The sequence below is a fragment of the Archocentrus centrarchus genome, chromosome 11, assembly GCF_007364275.1.
Source record: "Archocentrus centrarchus isolate MPI-CPG fArcCen1 chromosome 11, fArcCen1, whole genome shotgun sequence".
NCBI classification, from domain to species: Eukaryota; Metazoa; Chordata; class Actinopteri; order Cichliformes; family Cichlidae; genus Archocentrus; species Archocentrus centrarchus.
In genome coordinates this window covers 7,314,371-7,331,343 of record NC_044356.1, presented here as the reverse complement: position 1 = coordinate 7,331,343, position 16,973 = coordinate 7,314,371, and the positions used below count along the sequence as shown (strand labels likewise).

Genomic DNA, 16,973 nt, shown 5'->3' with positions numbered 1-16,973 from the left:
TTGTTTTCACAAAATGCAAAAACAAACATCAGTTTTTCCTGTTTGGTTTAAACGTCAGTAAATATATAACCTCAGCTGTGAGAATGAGGTTATATATTTCAGATTATTTCAGAAAATGAAGTGATGACATTTTCCTGAGGAGGAGCTGAGCTTTTCTACATGAGGTATTTTATCCACTGTGTTTAATGTTGATTTTATTCTCACAGGTGCAACATTTGCAGGAAACACTGATGTTTGCTCGCTGCCTTTAGTTTGTCTTTATCTTCTTTGAACGTTTGCTTTAATTCTCAGTTTTTAATCTTTTTATAAAAGCATTTCATTTTTATACCTTTATTTTTTCAGAGCAGAAATATTAATAAAATATAAATGAATAATTCCTCACGTGCTCCCACTTTGTTGTAAATAATAATCAGATCAGAACAAGAAAACCTTCCAGATGTAAAATATTCATTTAATTTGATGAAGGTTGATTTTTCTCTCTGTGACATCACCTCTAAAAGTTGCTGTTTCACAGGCTGAACTGGATGCAGATGATGAAAGCCCTCTGCAGGCCACAGGGAAATATCATAACTGCTGATTTGGGCTGATCAGTTTTACAGGAGCTAACAGCACATATGTAATAATAAATGATCATATCAGACTGCAGTGCAGCTGAGCGCAGATACAACAACATTTATGTGTCTGTCAGTTATAACAGCTCAGCGTGGTGTCAGACCAATCAGGTGTTAAACACAGTAAAGGTCCAGTTTTATTCACACTGACATCCATTACTCCTGTAAAGGTGATGATACTTCATAGTTTCTTCTGTAGTTTTATGATGTGTTCACTGATTCACTGGATCCAAAATGATTTATGATTATTTTAATTGTTTAAAAGTTACAAAAAGACGAGGATTCATTATTGAAAACTGTTTAATAAATTTCACATGTGGTCCAACATTTGTTGCACATAATCACATCAATAACATCAGATACATAACATTTCATATTTATTATATTTGTTTGTTTTGTTTTTTTCTTTTTGTGAGATTACTTTAAAAACTGCAGCTCAGTTTTCAACAGGCTGAAATGGATTCAAGAAACATTTAAGATGTCCAGTTACTTCTGCTTTCTCACAAATACTTTTGTGAGGATTTGAGCAGACTGCATCAAACCACAAATTCAGATCTTTAGCTCCACCTTTTTCTCCCATCCTTGCACAGTCCTCTCCATCAGGATGTTCCCCTTTTGTTCCATTCCAGTTATCTGGCTCTTTGTTGCTCCAAAACTTCAAACTAAGAGATGAAGAACAGAAAGAACTGGTTCAGTAAAAACTGGAAACTTTGATTCTGGAAATTAAAAATATATTTTACAACAATCAAACCTTTCAGTCAGTGGTGTGTTGTCCACCCACATCCATCTGCCCTCTGCTGCTGAGTCTGTCAGTCCGATCCAGAACTTGTCCTCAGCTTCATTCATTAAGTTTCTCACTCTTCCATCCAGGAACCTCTGAACAGAAACAGATGATGAAAATGACCTTGTTAGACTTTTCTGTGCTGAGATGATGAAACATAAAGATGTGATCAAACATGTGAGAACATGAAGCTGCAGCAGTGTTTCATACCTGCTCCTCCCTGCTGTCTATCTTAACCAGGTCTCCTCCTTTAGCTCTACATTCAGCTCTGCTCTGGCTCCAGGAGGATTTACTGATGGAGAAATGATAGCACTTTCCTCCATGATGCTCCCAGCCTGCTTTACATGTATAACAGGATTCATCTTTGAAGAGATTACAGCAAAGACTTCAGTCAGATGGAAGAAATCACTCTTCATGTTTGTGTGAACTCAGTTTTTCTGTCAGTCCATCAATGTTTCTTTAATCAGAGGATACAGATGTGTCAAACACTAAATCCATAACTTACTTTTTTCTCCAGGTGTGGGACAGGTGGGCTGCACAGTGCTGCATGCTTTTACTTTAGAGAGCGTCTCTGTTAGAATAAAGGATAAAAACAACTTTAATCAGTCATTGATGAGGACTGTGGTTTATTTTCTTTGGTCCTTTAGTTTCTAAAGCTTGAATTAAAAATGCTTCACTTTGGATCAAAATGTTCTAAATGAAGAAGCAGGACTGGATCATACTCAGCTGTGTCAGCAGTTTGAGTCAGACTGAAGGTTTGGAACAAGTGTGACCAAATATCACAGTATTTGTTTACCTGTCAGATTATTTTCACACTTCATTCTGTGATCTTCCAGGTTTTTGAGGTTCTCCTTTGTTCTCATGATTTCAAACACTGATTCAAAAATAAGAGAAACAAAGATCATCTTTAATTTGCTGCAGACCATTAAAACACTGAAGTCATCTGATGGCTGAGCCAATCTGCACATTCTGCAGGATTTGACACTTTGACTCTAAATGTTTTTATCCTCATTTGATTTACAGGAAATCACATCATTGATTTTGTTAAGTTCAAAAATGAAGGCAAACACAAACTCACAGAGACGGTAAATAACAATGAGAGCAGCAGCCAGGAGAACACCAGAAACCAGCAGTGACCCTCTGTTTGATTTTGCATGCTGAGAGTCAGGAGCTTCACCTGATCAACATTTGGAGGAGACAGATGCTGGAGGTCAGAGGGCTGACCCACAAGTACACAGGCATGTCATAAATATAATGAAGGATTATTATTATAGTACACTGTTGAAGATGAGTGCTGATAAAGGAACATGTTGGTTAAGATGTTTCACACCAACAGGAAACATCACACAGTGAGTATCAGCCTTCTTAAAACAAGATGAGCACCGTACCATAGTCCAAAAAAACCACCATAGCAAAGCATATTTGCACACTTAAAGCCAGGATAGCAATATGGTGGGGAAGGAGGGGATGCAGACGGAGACGAGAGGGTGGGGGCATTGTTGAGCCAGATGTCAGCTCCTAGACAAAACAGTTCGCTGATAGTGATGGAAGTTCATCAGTGGCCGTGGTACACCAGATCCAGCTTCACAAATCACAGAGAGGGCTGAGGGGAAGAGCAACAATCACACATTGTCCTGGAGAGATATGATTACCAGCCCAAGGCCGGCTAGGGAGCCGAATTCCTGATAATGCAGATGTTGTTTTGGAACAGGCTGCATGTTTTTTTCCAACAGCCTTCAGTCTCACTGGGGAACCCATTCAGTAATCCAATATTCCAAATTCATTTGTTACCGTCCTCACCGTGCCGAACCGAACCTTATCTCCAGAATGAACCCCTCTCGCCTGCGAGCACGTTCTCAGTTGGACTACCCGTCCGCTTTACGGCTCAGGTCCAACAGGCTTTGAGTCTGAGTTTGTACGGCCCCGCACAGCCCATCCACCTGGGTCTGCAGCCTCGGCTGATGTCGAAATGCTGCCCAGATTTTCTTAATTTCCTGGTAACTCAGATTTCCTGGTATCCTCCGAGCCCAAACAGAAGAGATACCGCTACCAAATAGCCGAATATGTAGACGTCTTCAACGTCCTCGATCTCCAGAGCTGAGAGGCACACAGGTCTCCACGAGCTCCAAGAATCGATGACATATCCAACTGGGTCCGTGTATTTTGCGGCCAACGGATTTTCGTTTAGGAATCAGAAAACGAAAAACGGGAAACGCCTCGTTTCCCGATTTTAGTTTCAAAGTTTAAAAACGGAAAACGAACCGTTTCCTGATTTTTGTTTCCTGATTAAAAATTTAAAAATGGATTTTAAAAATCCGGCGTGGAAATCGGATTTCTCATTTTTCTTCATTTTTGTATCTTGACCCGGAAATGATCGAACTCTCGCGGCACACGCAGACATTGGCGGTACGTTTGATTTGATTAGGAGCCATGATTCACATATATGTGGCCCATCTAAATGATGTAACCACAATAGTGTTTAAAGGTTGCAATTTTAAATGCCACTTTATAAGTGTTACCTTATAGCCTACATGAGTATTGAGCTTATAATCGTTTACTTTGTATAAGTAGTCCTGTTTAAATGATATTGTGGAGGAGCGGAACCTATGCGCACCTCTCAGTCCCGGCTGCATAAGCTGGTGCAACTTCCTGCTCACGCTTATACGCGGTCTGGAGAAAGACATGAGTGTTGGTGTGCTTCTTACTTCCACTCTACAATTGCTTTACAGGTCGGTATCCAGTTGAACAACTGTGAGTTAAAGCCTTAAGCTGTTCATCATGCTCGGATTGTTTAGTCACTGCGTAGGATGATCGCCGTGACTTGCGATGACTGTTTTATTGAGGATCGCTGAGCCGCGATCGGTAACGGCGGTAGAGCTGAGCCGCGATCGGTAACGGAGGTAGAGCTGAGCCGCGCCGCTCGCTTTGCTAGTCTCGCGTTAATGATCGTCTTTCTCGCGATAATGAGCATTTTCCTCTCGACATTGAATTCACGCTTAAAATGTGGTTAAAGGGGTCGACATTATCATATTGATCACCTCATTCATATGTACATGTCTCCCAATCTCCTTTGTATAACTCCTGATGTGGCTTGATGAGTTTTATAAGCATAGAATGATGCATAGTTCCAGATTATTAGTGTTGTTGTGTTAATGCCAGACTGTCAGTGTTAACTTTATGTATTAGGGAAGTATGTTACAACCAAGAGAGTTTATAGTTAAGTAAAATTTCAAAGAGCTAAGTCCAATTATAAATGAGCTTAACATGCTTAGGCGAAAGCACAGGTGATGCACTGAGTTTTGCACTATTGAAATAGGAACCTATAGTACATTGAAACTACAGTATATATACATTGTTTACCAGCATTCCTAAGAGTCACCTGGAGGTGGAAAAGTTGTAATTGCATCTAGTTCTGTGTAATAAGAAATGAATGAGAGCAGGATGCCACTCCATTTTGATTTTTATCTATCTAGATGGTTTGTACTGGACATTTAAAGCATTGAAATGTATTGTAAATGAGTTGAAACAAAATTATTAATATACGCGGTCTGGAGAAAGACATGAGTGTTGGTGTGCTTCTTACTTCCACTCTACAATTGCTTTACAGACACTCTTTTTGTTACCGGAGTCCCTGTGTCAGCTGGGACCTGCAACAAACTGTGGGGGCTCGTCCGGGATCCCTCCCTTTGAGTCTTAGGGGGGATCCAGTGATAACAGAACCACAAGATAACCACGACCTAGGTGTTGCTACGGCCACGCAAGCCAGTGAGTGTCCACGGAGGAAGATCAAGGTGAGAAGGATCTTTGCCTCATCAGGGAGCTGCACGGCTGCAACGGAAAGACAACACACTCTATTTGCCACAGAGCTAAACCAGAGAAAACACACATGTCAACTGCACGGAAGGAACTGACATGGAGCATTAGGAGGCGCTTGTTCCTGCTCTCAGACACTAAACTTTTTGAGCTAGCAAGGAACATAGCTGCAGACATTCAAGACACAGCACCTTTCAACCAGGATGATATTGAGGGCTGCATGAACTATCTCACCTCCTACATCCAGTCAGAGACTCTCCTAGGACTTGAGGACGAAGGCATGAGCCATCTGCTGTCATTAAATGACCTAATCAGCCAAGCCATTCAAGTCAGAACAGTAGATAATCCCTCTGGAGCTGCACCGCCAAACATGCCTAGCCCTCATCCATCAGATTTGCCACCAGAAACACCAGCCTCCCCTGAAAATCAAACAGACCTCCATACAAACGCAAGTACAGAGACACAGTCGATAGAGGACCTGAGGAAAGTGTATGAGGATCTGGGGGAGAGATTGAAGCAGTACGAAGCAGCGGTTCCCCGACCAGCTGTAATGGCCGGTGATCAAAGCCACTCTGACTCCCTCAGTCGCTCACACCTCAGCCCAGAGAGACCAGTCATCATAAGAGACCTTTCCTACCTCCCACGTAGAGAATTCAAAGTATTTGGAGGACAAATAGGAGACAATAGTTCGGAAATCAGCTATAACAGTCTCACAAAGCAAATCAATGAGGGACTAAAAGAAGGGGTTACCGAAACAGAAATTGTGAGGGGAGTACTTAGAATCGTCAAACCTGGCACCTTCAGGGACATGCTCATGCTCAAAGATGAACTGTCCCTCCCTGAACTCCAAGGCTTCCTCAGGTCCCACCTGGGAGAAAAGGCAACAACTGAGATGTTTCAGGAGTTAATGTGTGCTAGGCAAAGTGAACAAGAATCACCCCAGCAGTTTTTGTATCGGATGATTGGGCTCAAACAAAAGCTAACCTTCCAGTCAAGGCAGGGCAGCGTAGACATTTCCTATGACCCGAAAACCATTCAGGAAGTGTTCCTGCACACAATCTACCAAGGCCTGGGGGTTAAGTATGCTGACATGAGACAGAGACTGAGACCCCTCACCCTGAATAGAAATGTCACAGATGAAGAGATCCTTAGCGAAGTCACTAAAATAATAAGTGATGAGAATGAACGCCAGCGGAGATTAGGCCAAACACCCCGTCAAAAGACAATACATGCCCAAAGTGTAGCAGCTGAAACTGAGGAAAAGGAAACCAAGGATTACCAAACCTCTCAGACAATCAAACAACTCACTGCCCAAGTAGAGACTCTGACCAACATGGTAGCCAGCCTAATGGAACTGAAAGCTGTGAACCCCCACCACTTTTCCCCATCAGCGCCCGTCCAAGGCTCTCCTCATACCCATCCATATTCTCCTCCACCACAACCCAGTAGCCACCATCAGCGTTCAACCAATCGGCCTACAGCTTCCACTAAGAGGGGAGCCCTTTGTCCAAAGTGCACTGAACAGAAGTTGCAGGACTGTAGTCACTGCTTTGTGTGTGGAGAACTAGGCCATAGAGCAGTTGGATGCTTAAAGCGCACCAAGTTTCAGGGAAACTGGAATCGGTCTCTGTTGAGGGACAGTCAGAGACCGGTACCAGACCCCAGTCCCAGCCAGTAATGTCTGCCAAGCAACCCCGTAAATGGACTGGAGAGCAAACCAAACGCAAGAGGAACAAATCCTATGCACCCCCCTATCGAACTACTGCGGGCTGTAAAGTTCCCTTGGTCGGGAAGAAGAGTCTCCTGAAATGTTTGATTAATGGTTATCCAGTTTCGGCGTTATTTGACTCGGGTTCCCAAGTGAGCATAGTAGACAGACAGTGGGCGAAGACACACATTCCCAGCTATCCAGTTAGACCACTACAAGAGCTTCTAGATGATGGACTAGAAGTGTATGCAGTCAATGGCCAAGCCGTTCCTTATGAGGGGTGGGTTGAACTCACAGTCACTCTTTCTGGTCACGAGGATCCAAATCTAACCGTGCAGGCCCCCTTCCTAGTAAGTAGTCTGACCCTCCCCCAGCCACTAGTAGGAGCTAATGTTTTAGGGGCAATCATCCAACAACAGGAATCAGATGAAGATGCTAATACCATTTTACTGAGTCTCCTACGCCGAGCTTTTGGGTTGGATGAAGAACAAGTTGTGGCCATGGTTAGTTTTATTCAAGTGCCACAAAATGGTGACTGTGACCCAGTCACAGTAAGAGTTGGTAAGGACAATGTAACCATTCCAGCAGGTAAAGCAGTGCAGGTTTGGTGTAGGGTGCCCCAGAACTTTGACACCGCTGACCCCCTTGTGCTTTATGAACCTGCAGAAGAGAATGTCGCTTTAAGACATTTGAGTGTTGGAGAAGGACTCCTAGAGATTAATAACAACCAAAAACCCCTTGTTAAGATCCCCATCTCCAACCACTCAAAGCATGAAGTAATTTTACCAAAAAGAACCACACTAGGCACGATCCAGCATGTCGCTAAAGTAATAGAACAAGACCCTGTAGAGTTGCCCCAAACCATGCCAGCCACAGTAACATCCGTGGAGGCGGCCCAATCTACCTCTCCTAAGGTCTCCCCTGCTGAGTCCTGGTTACCACCAGTCAGTCTTAGTCACCTGAGTCCAGACCAACAACAGGCAGTGGAGAAGGTGCTGAGGGAAGAGTGTGAGGCGTTTTCCCGTGACAGCAGCAACATAGGCCGTATCCCGTCATTGCAAATGGACATCCGACTCAAAGACGACACGCCAGTCCAAAGGGCCTATGCTTCCATCCCGAAGCCCCTTTACCGCGAAGTCAAGGAGTATATCCAAGAACTGCTAATCAAAGGATGGATTGTAAAGTCACAGTCACCTTACGCAGCCCCTGTGATCTGTGTGAGAAAGAAGGATGGAACTCTACGGTTGTGTATTGACTATCGCCTTCTTAACAACAAAACAGTGCCAGATCGTCATCCGCTCCCTCGAATCCAGGATCTCACGGACTCACTTGGGGGCTACAGCTGGTTCTCAATCCTGGATCAGGGTAAAGCCTACCATCAGGGTTTCATAGCAGAAGGGTCCAGGTACCTGACCGCCTTCACCACACCATGGGGCCTTTACGAATGGGTACGAATACCCTTCGGGCTGTCAAATGCACCAGCAGCTTTCCAACGGAGCATGGAGGAGATGCTCGACACACTCAGGGATGAATGCTGCATCCCCTACCTGGACGATGTGTTATGCTTCTCCAAGTCATTTGTTGAACATGTCCAAGTGCTGCGCAAAGTGTTGCAGGCTTTACAGCGTCATGGAGTAAAACTAAAGCCTGAGAAGTGCGAGTTGTTCCGCAATGAGGTCCGATATGTTGGGCGCTTGGTGTCTGCAGATGGCGTAAAGGTGGATCCCAAAGACATTGAGGCAGTGCAGGCGCTCAAACACAAAAGACCACAAACAGTTGGGGGTGTGCGACAGCTTTTGGGGTTCCTGAGCTACTATCGGGCATATGTACAGGACTTTTCACGCATTGCCAAGCCCCTGTACGACCTACTCCAAATCCAATCTGACATAGCTCAGACTAAACCGACCAGAGGCAGAGTGAAGTACCCTCAACAATCATCTCGAGCTCCAGTACAATGGAACGAAGAACACCAAAAGATACTTGAGCAGCTGATCGACATGCTGACCCAACCACCAGTGTTAGCATACCCGGACTTCACCCGTCCCTTCATACTCCACACGGATGCATCTCAAAAAGGCCTGGGAGCAGTCCTTTATCAAAAGCAGGATGACAAGATGAGAGTAATTGGGTACGGGTCCCGCACATTGACACCCGCCGAACAAAACTACCACTTGCACAGTGGCAAACTCGAGTTTTTAGCCCTCAAGTGGGCAGTTTGTGACAAGTTTAAGGACTATCTTTTCTATGCCCCTCATTTCACCATTTTCACGGACAATAATCCCCTAACGTATGTCCTAAGCACAGCAAAACTAAATGCAGTGGGACACCGTTGGGTGGGGCAGTTAGCAGATTACCACTTCGACATAAAGTATCGATCAGGGAAAGCCAACACTGATGCGGATGTGCTTTCTCGCTGCCCCCTTGACATCAATACCTTCATGGAGCAGTGTTCTGAGGAGCTTCCAGAGGAAGCGGTTGGAGCAGTATGGGAAGGGAGCAGGAGAGCTAAGCAGGGGGATGTGCCTTGGGTAGCAGCCCTCAACCTAGCCTCATCTAACCAGCCTCTCAGAGGGTCCCTTCACACAATCAGCCATGATGAATTGGTTCAGGGACAGCGCCAAGATCCTGTCATTGGAAAAGTCCTGAAGATGAAGGAAGACAATATTACACCAAATGAGGACAACAAAGGTAAACTTGATACAAACACTAAGAGACTTTTGAGAGAGTGGAGCAGATTGCACATAGATAATGGCCTCCTGTACAGGAAGACAACAACACGCAAACAACTTGTCCTACCAGCTACTTATCGGCAGACAGCTCTGACCCACCTTCATAATAACATGGGCCATGTTGGAGTGGAAAAAGTCCTCGGTCTAGCCAGAGAGCGGTTTTATTGGCCTTTTATGAAGAAAGAGGTAGAAGAGTACGTCACCAGAAAGTGTCCATGCATTAAACAGAAAAAGCCAGCAACACATGAGAGGGCCCCAATGGGTAGCATAACATCCAATTCACCCCTGGAGCTTGTGTGCATAGATTTCCTACACTTAGAAGCTTCCAAAGGTGGGTTTGAGTACATTTTAGTGGTGGTTGACCACTTCACCCGGTTCGCACAAGCCTACCCCACCAAGAACAAAGCAGCTAAAACAGCAGCAGATCGGCTCTTCAACGACTTCATTCCCAAATTTGGATATCCCGCCAAACTCCACCACGATCAAGGCAGGGAATTCGAAAATGAACTTTTCAAAGCTCTCAGACAGCTGGCAGGTGTAGGTCACTCCCGGACGTCTCCCTACCACCCACAATGCAACCCTACAGAAAGACTAAACCGGACATTGTTACAGATGCTCCGCACACTAGGGGAGAAAGAAAAGCATAACTGGAAAGACCACCTCCCCCATATCATCCACGCCTATAATTGCACAAGGCACGAGGCCACAGGCTTTTCCCCATATTACCTGTTGTATGGCAGACACCCCCGCCTCCCAGTGGATCTCCTTTTTGGCCTTATGGCAGAAGATGGAGATGAGACGGCACAGGGATATGCCAAGAAGTGGGCAGGAAAAATGACAGAAGCCTACAGAATAGCATGCGCAAACAGTCAACAGTCAAGTTTCAGGGGAAAAACAAACTATGACAAGAAATGTAAAGGAGTAACCTTGCAGCCTGGAGACAGAGTACTGGTACGTAATCTCAGTGAAAGAGGAGGACCTGGCAAACTAAGGCCCTATTGGGAGCAGATGGTCTACATTGTGAGAGAGCAAGTTGGAGAGAACCCGGTCTACAAAGTAAGCCCAGAAACCGGAAATCGTCCCATTCGTACTCTGCATAGAAACCTGCTATTACAAGTGAATGACCTACCAGTAGAGATAGCCCAAGACCCTCACGAAGCCTCACGAAAACAAAAGAGAAACAGGAACCCGGCAGAAAGATCAAAAACTCCCACACAGATATTAAGTCCCGAGGCAAGTGACTCTGAAGATGATGCGCCTCTCTATTGGTTTCGCGTGCCCAGACATGCACAAATCGGGAGTCAGCATCCGGAACAACAAGGTTGGAGTGAATCACAAAACAGGCCCACCCCAAGTCAGACACGTCGATCGGAGGGACCTTGTCGTCAACCAGAACAAATAAGAGATATTGCTATAGAAGCGGAGAACTCTGACAGTGAACAGGATGACAGTTTGGAGGAAAGCCGACCCCTTCATCAAGAGGAGGATATCGCAGATCCTGCTTCGCGACTAGTACTCGATCCCGAGCCAGCATCTAGTCCTGAACTGCAGCGTGAGGTCCAACCGGGGTCGTCACACCATCTGAGGCAGTCCACCAGACGGAGGCGTCCAAACATGGTCTTCACGTACCCGTCACTGGGTCGCCCCACATACCAGCCTTGCCCGATGGTGAACGCAGTCGGCGTTCAGCGTGCACAGTATCCTTTTCTATATTATTGTTCTTCTTACCCCCAACCCTTCTACTCTGCACCCGTAACATCATACCTACCAGGCGCATCCCCCATTTCCTGCGCTTGAACTTTAGAAAAAAAAAAGAAAGCGACAAAAAGACACTTGAAAAGACATTGCTGAGACGTTTCTTATGATAAGAGACTCTTAAGGGTTATAAGAGGTTTTTGAGTTATTAAAGTCAAGTTCCAGGAGTCACTTTTGTTGTTGGGGAGCGTGTGGCCCATCTAAATGATGTAACCACAATAGTGTTTAAAGGTTGCAATTTTAAATGCCACTTTATAAGTGTTACCTTATAGCCTACATGAGTATTGAGCTTATAATCGTTTACTTTGTATAAGTAGTCCTGTTTAAATGATATTGTGGAGGAGCGGAACCTATGCGCACCTCTCAGTCCCGGCTGCATAAGCTGGTGCAACTTCCTGCTCACGCTTATACGCGGTCTGGAGAAAGACATGAGTGTTGGTGTGCTTCTTACTTCCACTCTACAATTGCTTTACAGGTCGGTATCCAGTTGAACAACTGTGAGTTAAAGCCTTAAGCTGTTCATCATGCTCGGATTGTTTAGTCACTGCGTAGGATGATCGCCGTGACTTGCGATGACTGTTTTATTGAGGATCGCTGAGCCGCGATCGGTAACGGCGGTAGAGCTGAGCCGCGATCGGTAACGGAGGTAGAGCTGAGCCGCGCCGCTCGCTTTGCTAGTCTCGCGTTAATGATCGTCTTTCTCGCGATAATGAGCATTTTCCTCTCGACATTGAATTCACGCTTAAAATGTGGTTAAAGGGGTCGACATTATCATATTGATCACCTCATTCATATGTACATGTCTCCCAATCTCCTTTGTATAACTCCTGATGTGGCTTGATGAGTTTTATAAGCATAGAATGATGCATAGTTCCAGATTATTAGTGTTGTTGTGTTAATGCCAGACTGTCAGTGTTAACTTTATGTATTAGGGAAGTATGTTACAACCAAGAGAGTTTATAGTTAAGTAAAATTTCAAAGAGCTAAGTCCAATTATAAATGAGCTTAACATGCTTAGGCGAAAGCACAGGTGATGCACTGAGTTTTGCACTATTGAAATAGGAACCTATAGTACATTGAAACTACAGTATATATACATTGTTTACCAGCATTCCTAAGAGTCACCTGGAGGTGGAAAAGTTGTAATTGCATCTAGTTCTGTGTAATAAGAAATGAATGAGAGCAGGATGCCACTCCATTTTGATTTTTATCTATCTAGATGGTTTGTACTGGACATTTAAAGCATTGAAATGTATTGTAAATGAGTTGAAACAAAATTATTAATATACGCGGTCTGGAGAAAGACATGAGTGTTGGTGTGCTTCTTACTTCCACTCTACAATTGCTTTACAGACACTCTTTTTGTTACCGGAGTCCCTGTGTCAGCTGGGACCTGCAACATATACATCTAAGAAGACATGTCGTTGCACGAATATGCAGATTTTATTGCAGTAAGCAGAATAAATGGCAAGTGTTGTAGCGAAATCGCATCAATGTTATGCACCCACTTCGGAACAAGACGGGGTTTTTCTGAGAGGAATGTGCGGAGATGGTGTGCTGAGCAGGGGCTGCTCACACAATTCTGTTCAGACAGCCAGCTTGAAGTTGAAGTCGCTGAAGGTATTGCTGAGGTAAGTTTTTCATTGTTATAATTATTTTTATGATGAATGCTTTTTGTGAAATATGCAATGGCTACATTAATATAGCTAAAAAGCTGACTACAAGCTAATGGGAAGCCAGACATCAGTCGTATGCTACAATTTACAGATTCAATTAAATGGCTAATACACTGTTAGCCCTGCGAGAGACTGGCGACCTGTCCAGGCTGTAACCCACCTCTCACCCCTCTGGCAGCTGGGATAGGCTCCAGCTGCCAGAGGGGTGAGGGTGAGAGTCTCCCACATTGAACTGGATACGTGGATAAAAATGCATGGAAGGACTATACACATAATTTATCCAAATAATATATTTCACTTGTCACATTATTAACATGATAAGTATTAACAGTCTTACTTCTCCAAACATTCCACTGGAAATGTAAAGTTATTTTTAACAGTATTCTTCCCTATTTAGTGCCTCTATGGATAAACTGTCAGCTTCTGTGCTTAAACTTTTTTTTTAAGTCACTATGTTGGGCTTTGCAAACATAACAAGCTTCCCATTTTTTTTCTCCAAGCATGTAGTGACCTGTGAAGTCTGTCTCCCCCCCCCCACTTCTAGACTGGATCATCTTTTGGTCGAAAAATGATGACTGGATATCTTTCTGCAAAAGGCATTAAAGCTTCTGAAGGCAGAGTGGGCAAAGTGTTGAGAAGCATTCATCAACCCTATCATGCAGCAAGACAGCAGGTAATGTTAAATACCAGTTTTCCAGTAGAGCACTGGTGTTGAGAATCTAAATCTTGCAAATATATTGAGTATTTATAGTTTGTTTGATTTTAGGGTGCCCGAAATCTCAACCCCATACCCTACAATGCAGAATACATGGGTCATAAGCTTCACTTAGATCAAAATGAAAAACTTGTTATGTTTGGAGTGACCCATGTCATGGCTATTGATGGTTTCAGCAAGAAGATTGTCAGTCATTCCACCATGCCGGTAAAAAACATCATCATCATTTACGAGGATGTGTACAGGTAAAATAACCTGACTACTGCTACTAGTATTCATTTATTCCTCAGTCTATTATTGCTCCGTCCAGTTTTAACTAAATACTTTTTTTATCGTTACTTTAGGAGTGGCTGGGATGCTTGTTAGGTTTAAAGGGTTTATGTTTGTGTGTTTTATCTTCAGACCTGCTCTGCTTTCTTGTGGACTGTGGGATCAGGTCAGAGTTGACTGTGGGAAGGAGTTTTACCTGGCACTGTTCATCCAGGAAAGGCTGGCACAATACAGATACAATTGTCAGAGGCAGCCCTACATTCAGACACCTTCTACAAGGGTAACAATGTGGTGGTAAAATATTTTCTTTTTTTTGTAAACTCATTTCAGATGAGAATAAGTCGAGTCATGCTGTTTTAAAATATGCACAGAACCATGTGATTGAGAGAATGTGGTCAGAGGTAAATGCCCGAGTCAACTATCCTCTGAAGACTGCTTTGGTACAACTGGTGGACATGGAGGAACTGGACATGGAGGACAGCACATCCAAGTACTGTGTGTCAAACTTGACATGCCAGATGGCCAGGATTGGTATCACTAATGTTGTAGAGGCATGGAATGCACACAGAATCCCAGGTATGATTCATTCCTTTTTACTGGCTCTGTTACAAGAATATTTTGTTCACAAAGCAATTTAAATTTAGTTTACCACTCTGTAGTAAATTTTGATATGAACTGCATTTACAAATGTGTAGCTTATTTGCATATCTGTATATTCACTACTGACTGAAATTTTCAATAGATGGGGCAGCTTCAATTTATAAAATACCTCATCGATTTGTCCTGAGTTATTTGGGTATTTTGCTATTTTGTGTAGATTTCCTTTTATTGTTGTATTTATATCTAGATCTGTTCAATGAACACATAATCACCCCTTTGAAGCAACACTAAAGTAATAAGATAAGCTCATATTTCTAAATGCTGTGAATTTGTTGCAGTTATGTTCACTTTACTATACCAAGTAAATTTTAACTCATTCATTTGTAAACCCTTAAAACACACTTGTGTGTCATGCAGGAAAAGGAATACCAAATGAACTGGCTAAAGGGGGGTGTCCTGCAAAAATTCCTGAGGAACTTCTGCCTAATGGTGCCGCTGCAGCTGACCTGTATCAGCAGGAGGTGGGATCAGCCTTGAAGAGAGATTCCATTTTTGGACTGGAGCCTTTCTCCTCTGAAGAAGCCAAACAGTGGACTGAAACAGAGTTTGGTTCTCATTTTGACTTGTTTTCACTTTACCAAAACGTGGTTCATCATAACTATGGACCCTTTAAAGATGCTGTTAGGTTTCTTATTGACATCACCAGATGTTGTGTGTGATCCATTAGTGGTATTCAATGAAGAAACGAGTAAACTTCTCCAAAAAAAATTTATTACAGAGAAAACTACAAGCTGTTTCAATTTATAACAGTTCAAATAATTTGTATTTACAATCTTGTTTCTGATTGTTGGCAATAAAGGAGAACTTGCAATTCTCTAATTCTTTTTTAAAATTCTAATTTTGTGTAACACCCAAGCTTGTATATCATTTAAACAATGTAACATTTAATAATTACATAATGAAAACCGCAGTTACCGACTACTGTTCCACTCCCAAACCATGTTATAAACATCAAACTGGGCTTGAAACCTAAGGACAACCAAGTAAAAAAGACAATGTGATTACAGAGAAAACCACCCATCAAACAGGATGAGGAAACGTGTTACTGATAAGCTGCAGAGGCTGCAGGTTAGTATATATGCCAACACTACCCAAGCTGATTTTATAAAAGGTTCCTCTGTAGGAAAACCTGGTCAATTAAGCTGGTGTGATGTTGGCTTGAAATACAAACTCTGCACCCTCTTTAGCTAATATTCAATGTTAGATGAATTACACATCTATATCTCTTTGAGGAGAGAGAGAACAGCATGGAGACCCTTAACTTAGTGTACCCTACGATCAAATTCTTCAGCTCTGCATTTCAGACAGTGATCTGCAGTTAACAGCCACTGCTCCACACATGTTCGGCATCCAACTAGAGACTCGCAGCACGTGGAAAACATGGGTTCCTCCATTAGAGCTACAAGGTTTTAAAAAAAGAAATTGATGCAGAAAAATATGTGCCAGTTTAAATATAAAATAAGAAAATTAAACACATTTATATTTGCTGTAATATGTAATGCATACCTTTGCAAACGAGGCAGGCAAAGGCATCCTTTACAGAATGCAGGTGGGCATCAGTCACTGCTTTGCGTGTGTGCTTTGCAAGCTCAGACAGCTGGTTTATTGCTGAGGTGATATCTTGGAGGCTCTCAGCAGCTTGCTTTAGTTGGTCAATTTTGCCAATGACCTCTTGTATGCTCATACTGACGTCGGCCCTTCGACTTAAATGTAGAACGACAAAATAGTGAAATCACTAAATGCATGAATATTTTTCTTATATCTGCCTATGAGGCCTTCAGTTTTTCTTTTAAAAAATATTTGTCAGGTAAAATGACTTATACTGTTTGCCCTTGTGTAGAGAATGAGTTTGACTTTACATACATTACCTTGCTTTAGCTGTTCTTCCATTCTGGAACTCCACAAAGTCATCCTCAAAGATTGCATAGATTTTTCTGGAGTTCTGTTTCCAGTAATGGGAACCTTAGGAGAAGACAATGTATTTCTATATTTATTAATTTTAATGGTAAAATGTAAAAAGCAAGTTTTTGATCACTTAGCTTACTTCTTGTGCCCTCCGAGTCTACTATTTCATTTCCTTGGCTGTCTGTCAGGGTAATCACCTCATCACAGCCCAAGGCATCCTTCACCTTCTGTGTTATTCCTTCCACATTTGCTTCAGCTTCCAAAAAGCGAATGATGACTGTTTTGGAAGTACTGAGCTTGTGATTTACTATTTTGGCAATATGGATAGCCCTGTGGAGGAATTAGATCAT

General features: G+C 43.1%; 2 protein-coding genes across 3 annotated transcripts; one reads left to right on the top strand and one right to left on the bottom strand.

Annotated features, from left to right (window-relative positions):
- Positions 1-1,047: 1,047 nt before the first annotated feature.
- Positions 1,048-3,824, bottom strand: LOC115788202 (hepatic lectin-like). The gene is made up of 7 exons (XM_030741149.1): positions 3,773-3,824; positions 2,471-2,569; positions 2,189-2,266; positions 1,898-1,963; positions 1,603-1,754; positions 1,363-1,487; positions 1,048-1,273 (listed from the first exon to the last, which is right to left on the bottom strand). The coding sequence occupies exons 1-7, from the start codon at positions 3,822-3,824 to the stop codon at positions 1,048-1,050; spliced, it is 798 nt and encodes a 265-aa protein (XP_030597009.1).
- On the top strand, positions 3,675-15,534 carry LOC115788630 (uncharacterized). 2 transcript variants are annotated; one of them, XM_030741750.1, is made up of 7 exons: positions 3,675-3,831; positions 12,798-13,028; positions 13,618-13,746; positions 13,840-14,033; positions 14,191-14,338; positions 14,430-14,634; positions 15,076-15,534. In XM_030741750.1, exons 2-7 carry the CDS (start codon positions 12,816-12,818, stop codon positions 15,375-15,377), a joined length of 1,191 nt encoding a protein of 396 aa, XP_030597610.1. In that variant the 5' UTR covers positions 3,675-3,831; positions 12,798-12,815; the 3' UTR covers positions 15,378-15,534. The 2 variants fall into 2 exon arrangements, with proteins under 2 accessions (XP_030597610.1, XP_030597611.1); XM_030741751.1 differs by lacking the exon at positions 3,675-3,831 and having other exon boundaries at positions 12,802-13,028; positions 13,574-13,746.
- Positions 15,535-16,973: the final 1,439 nt, after the last annotated feature.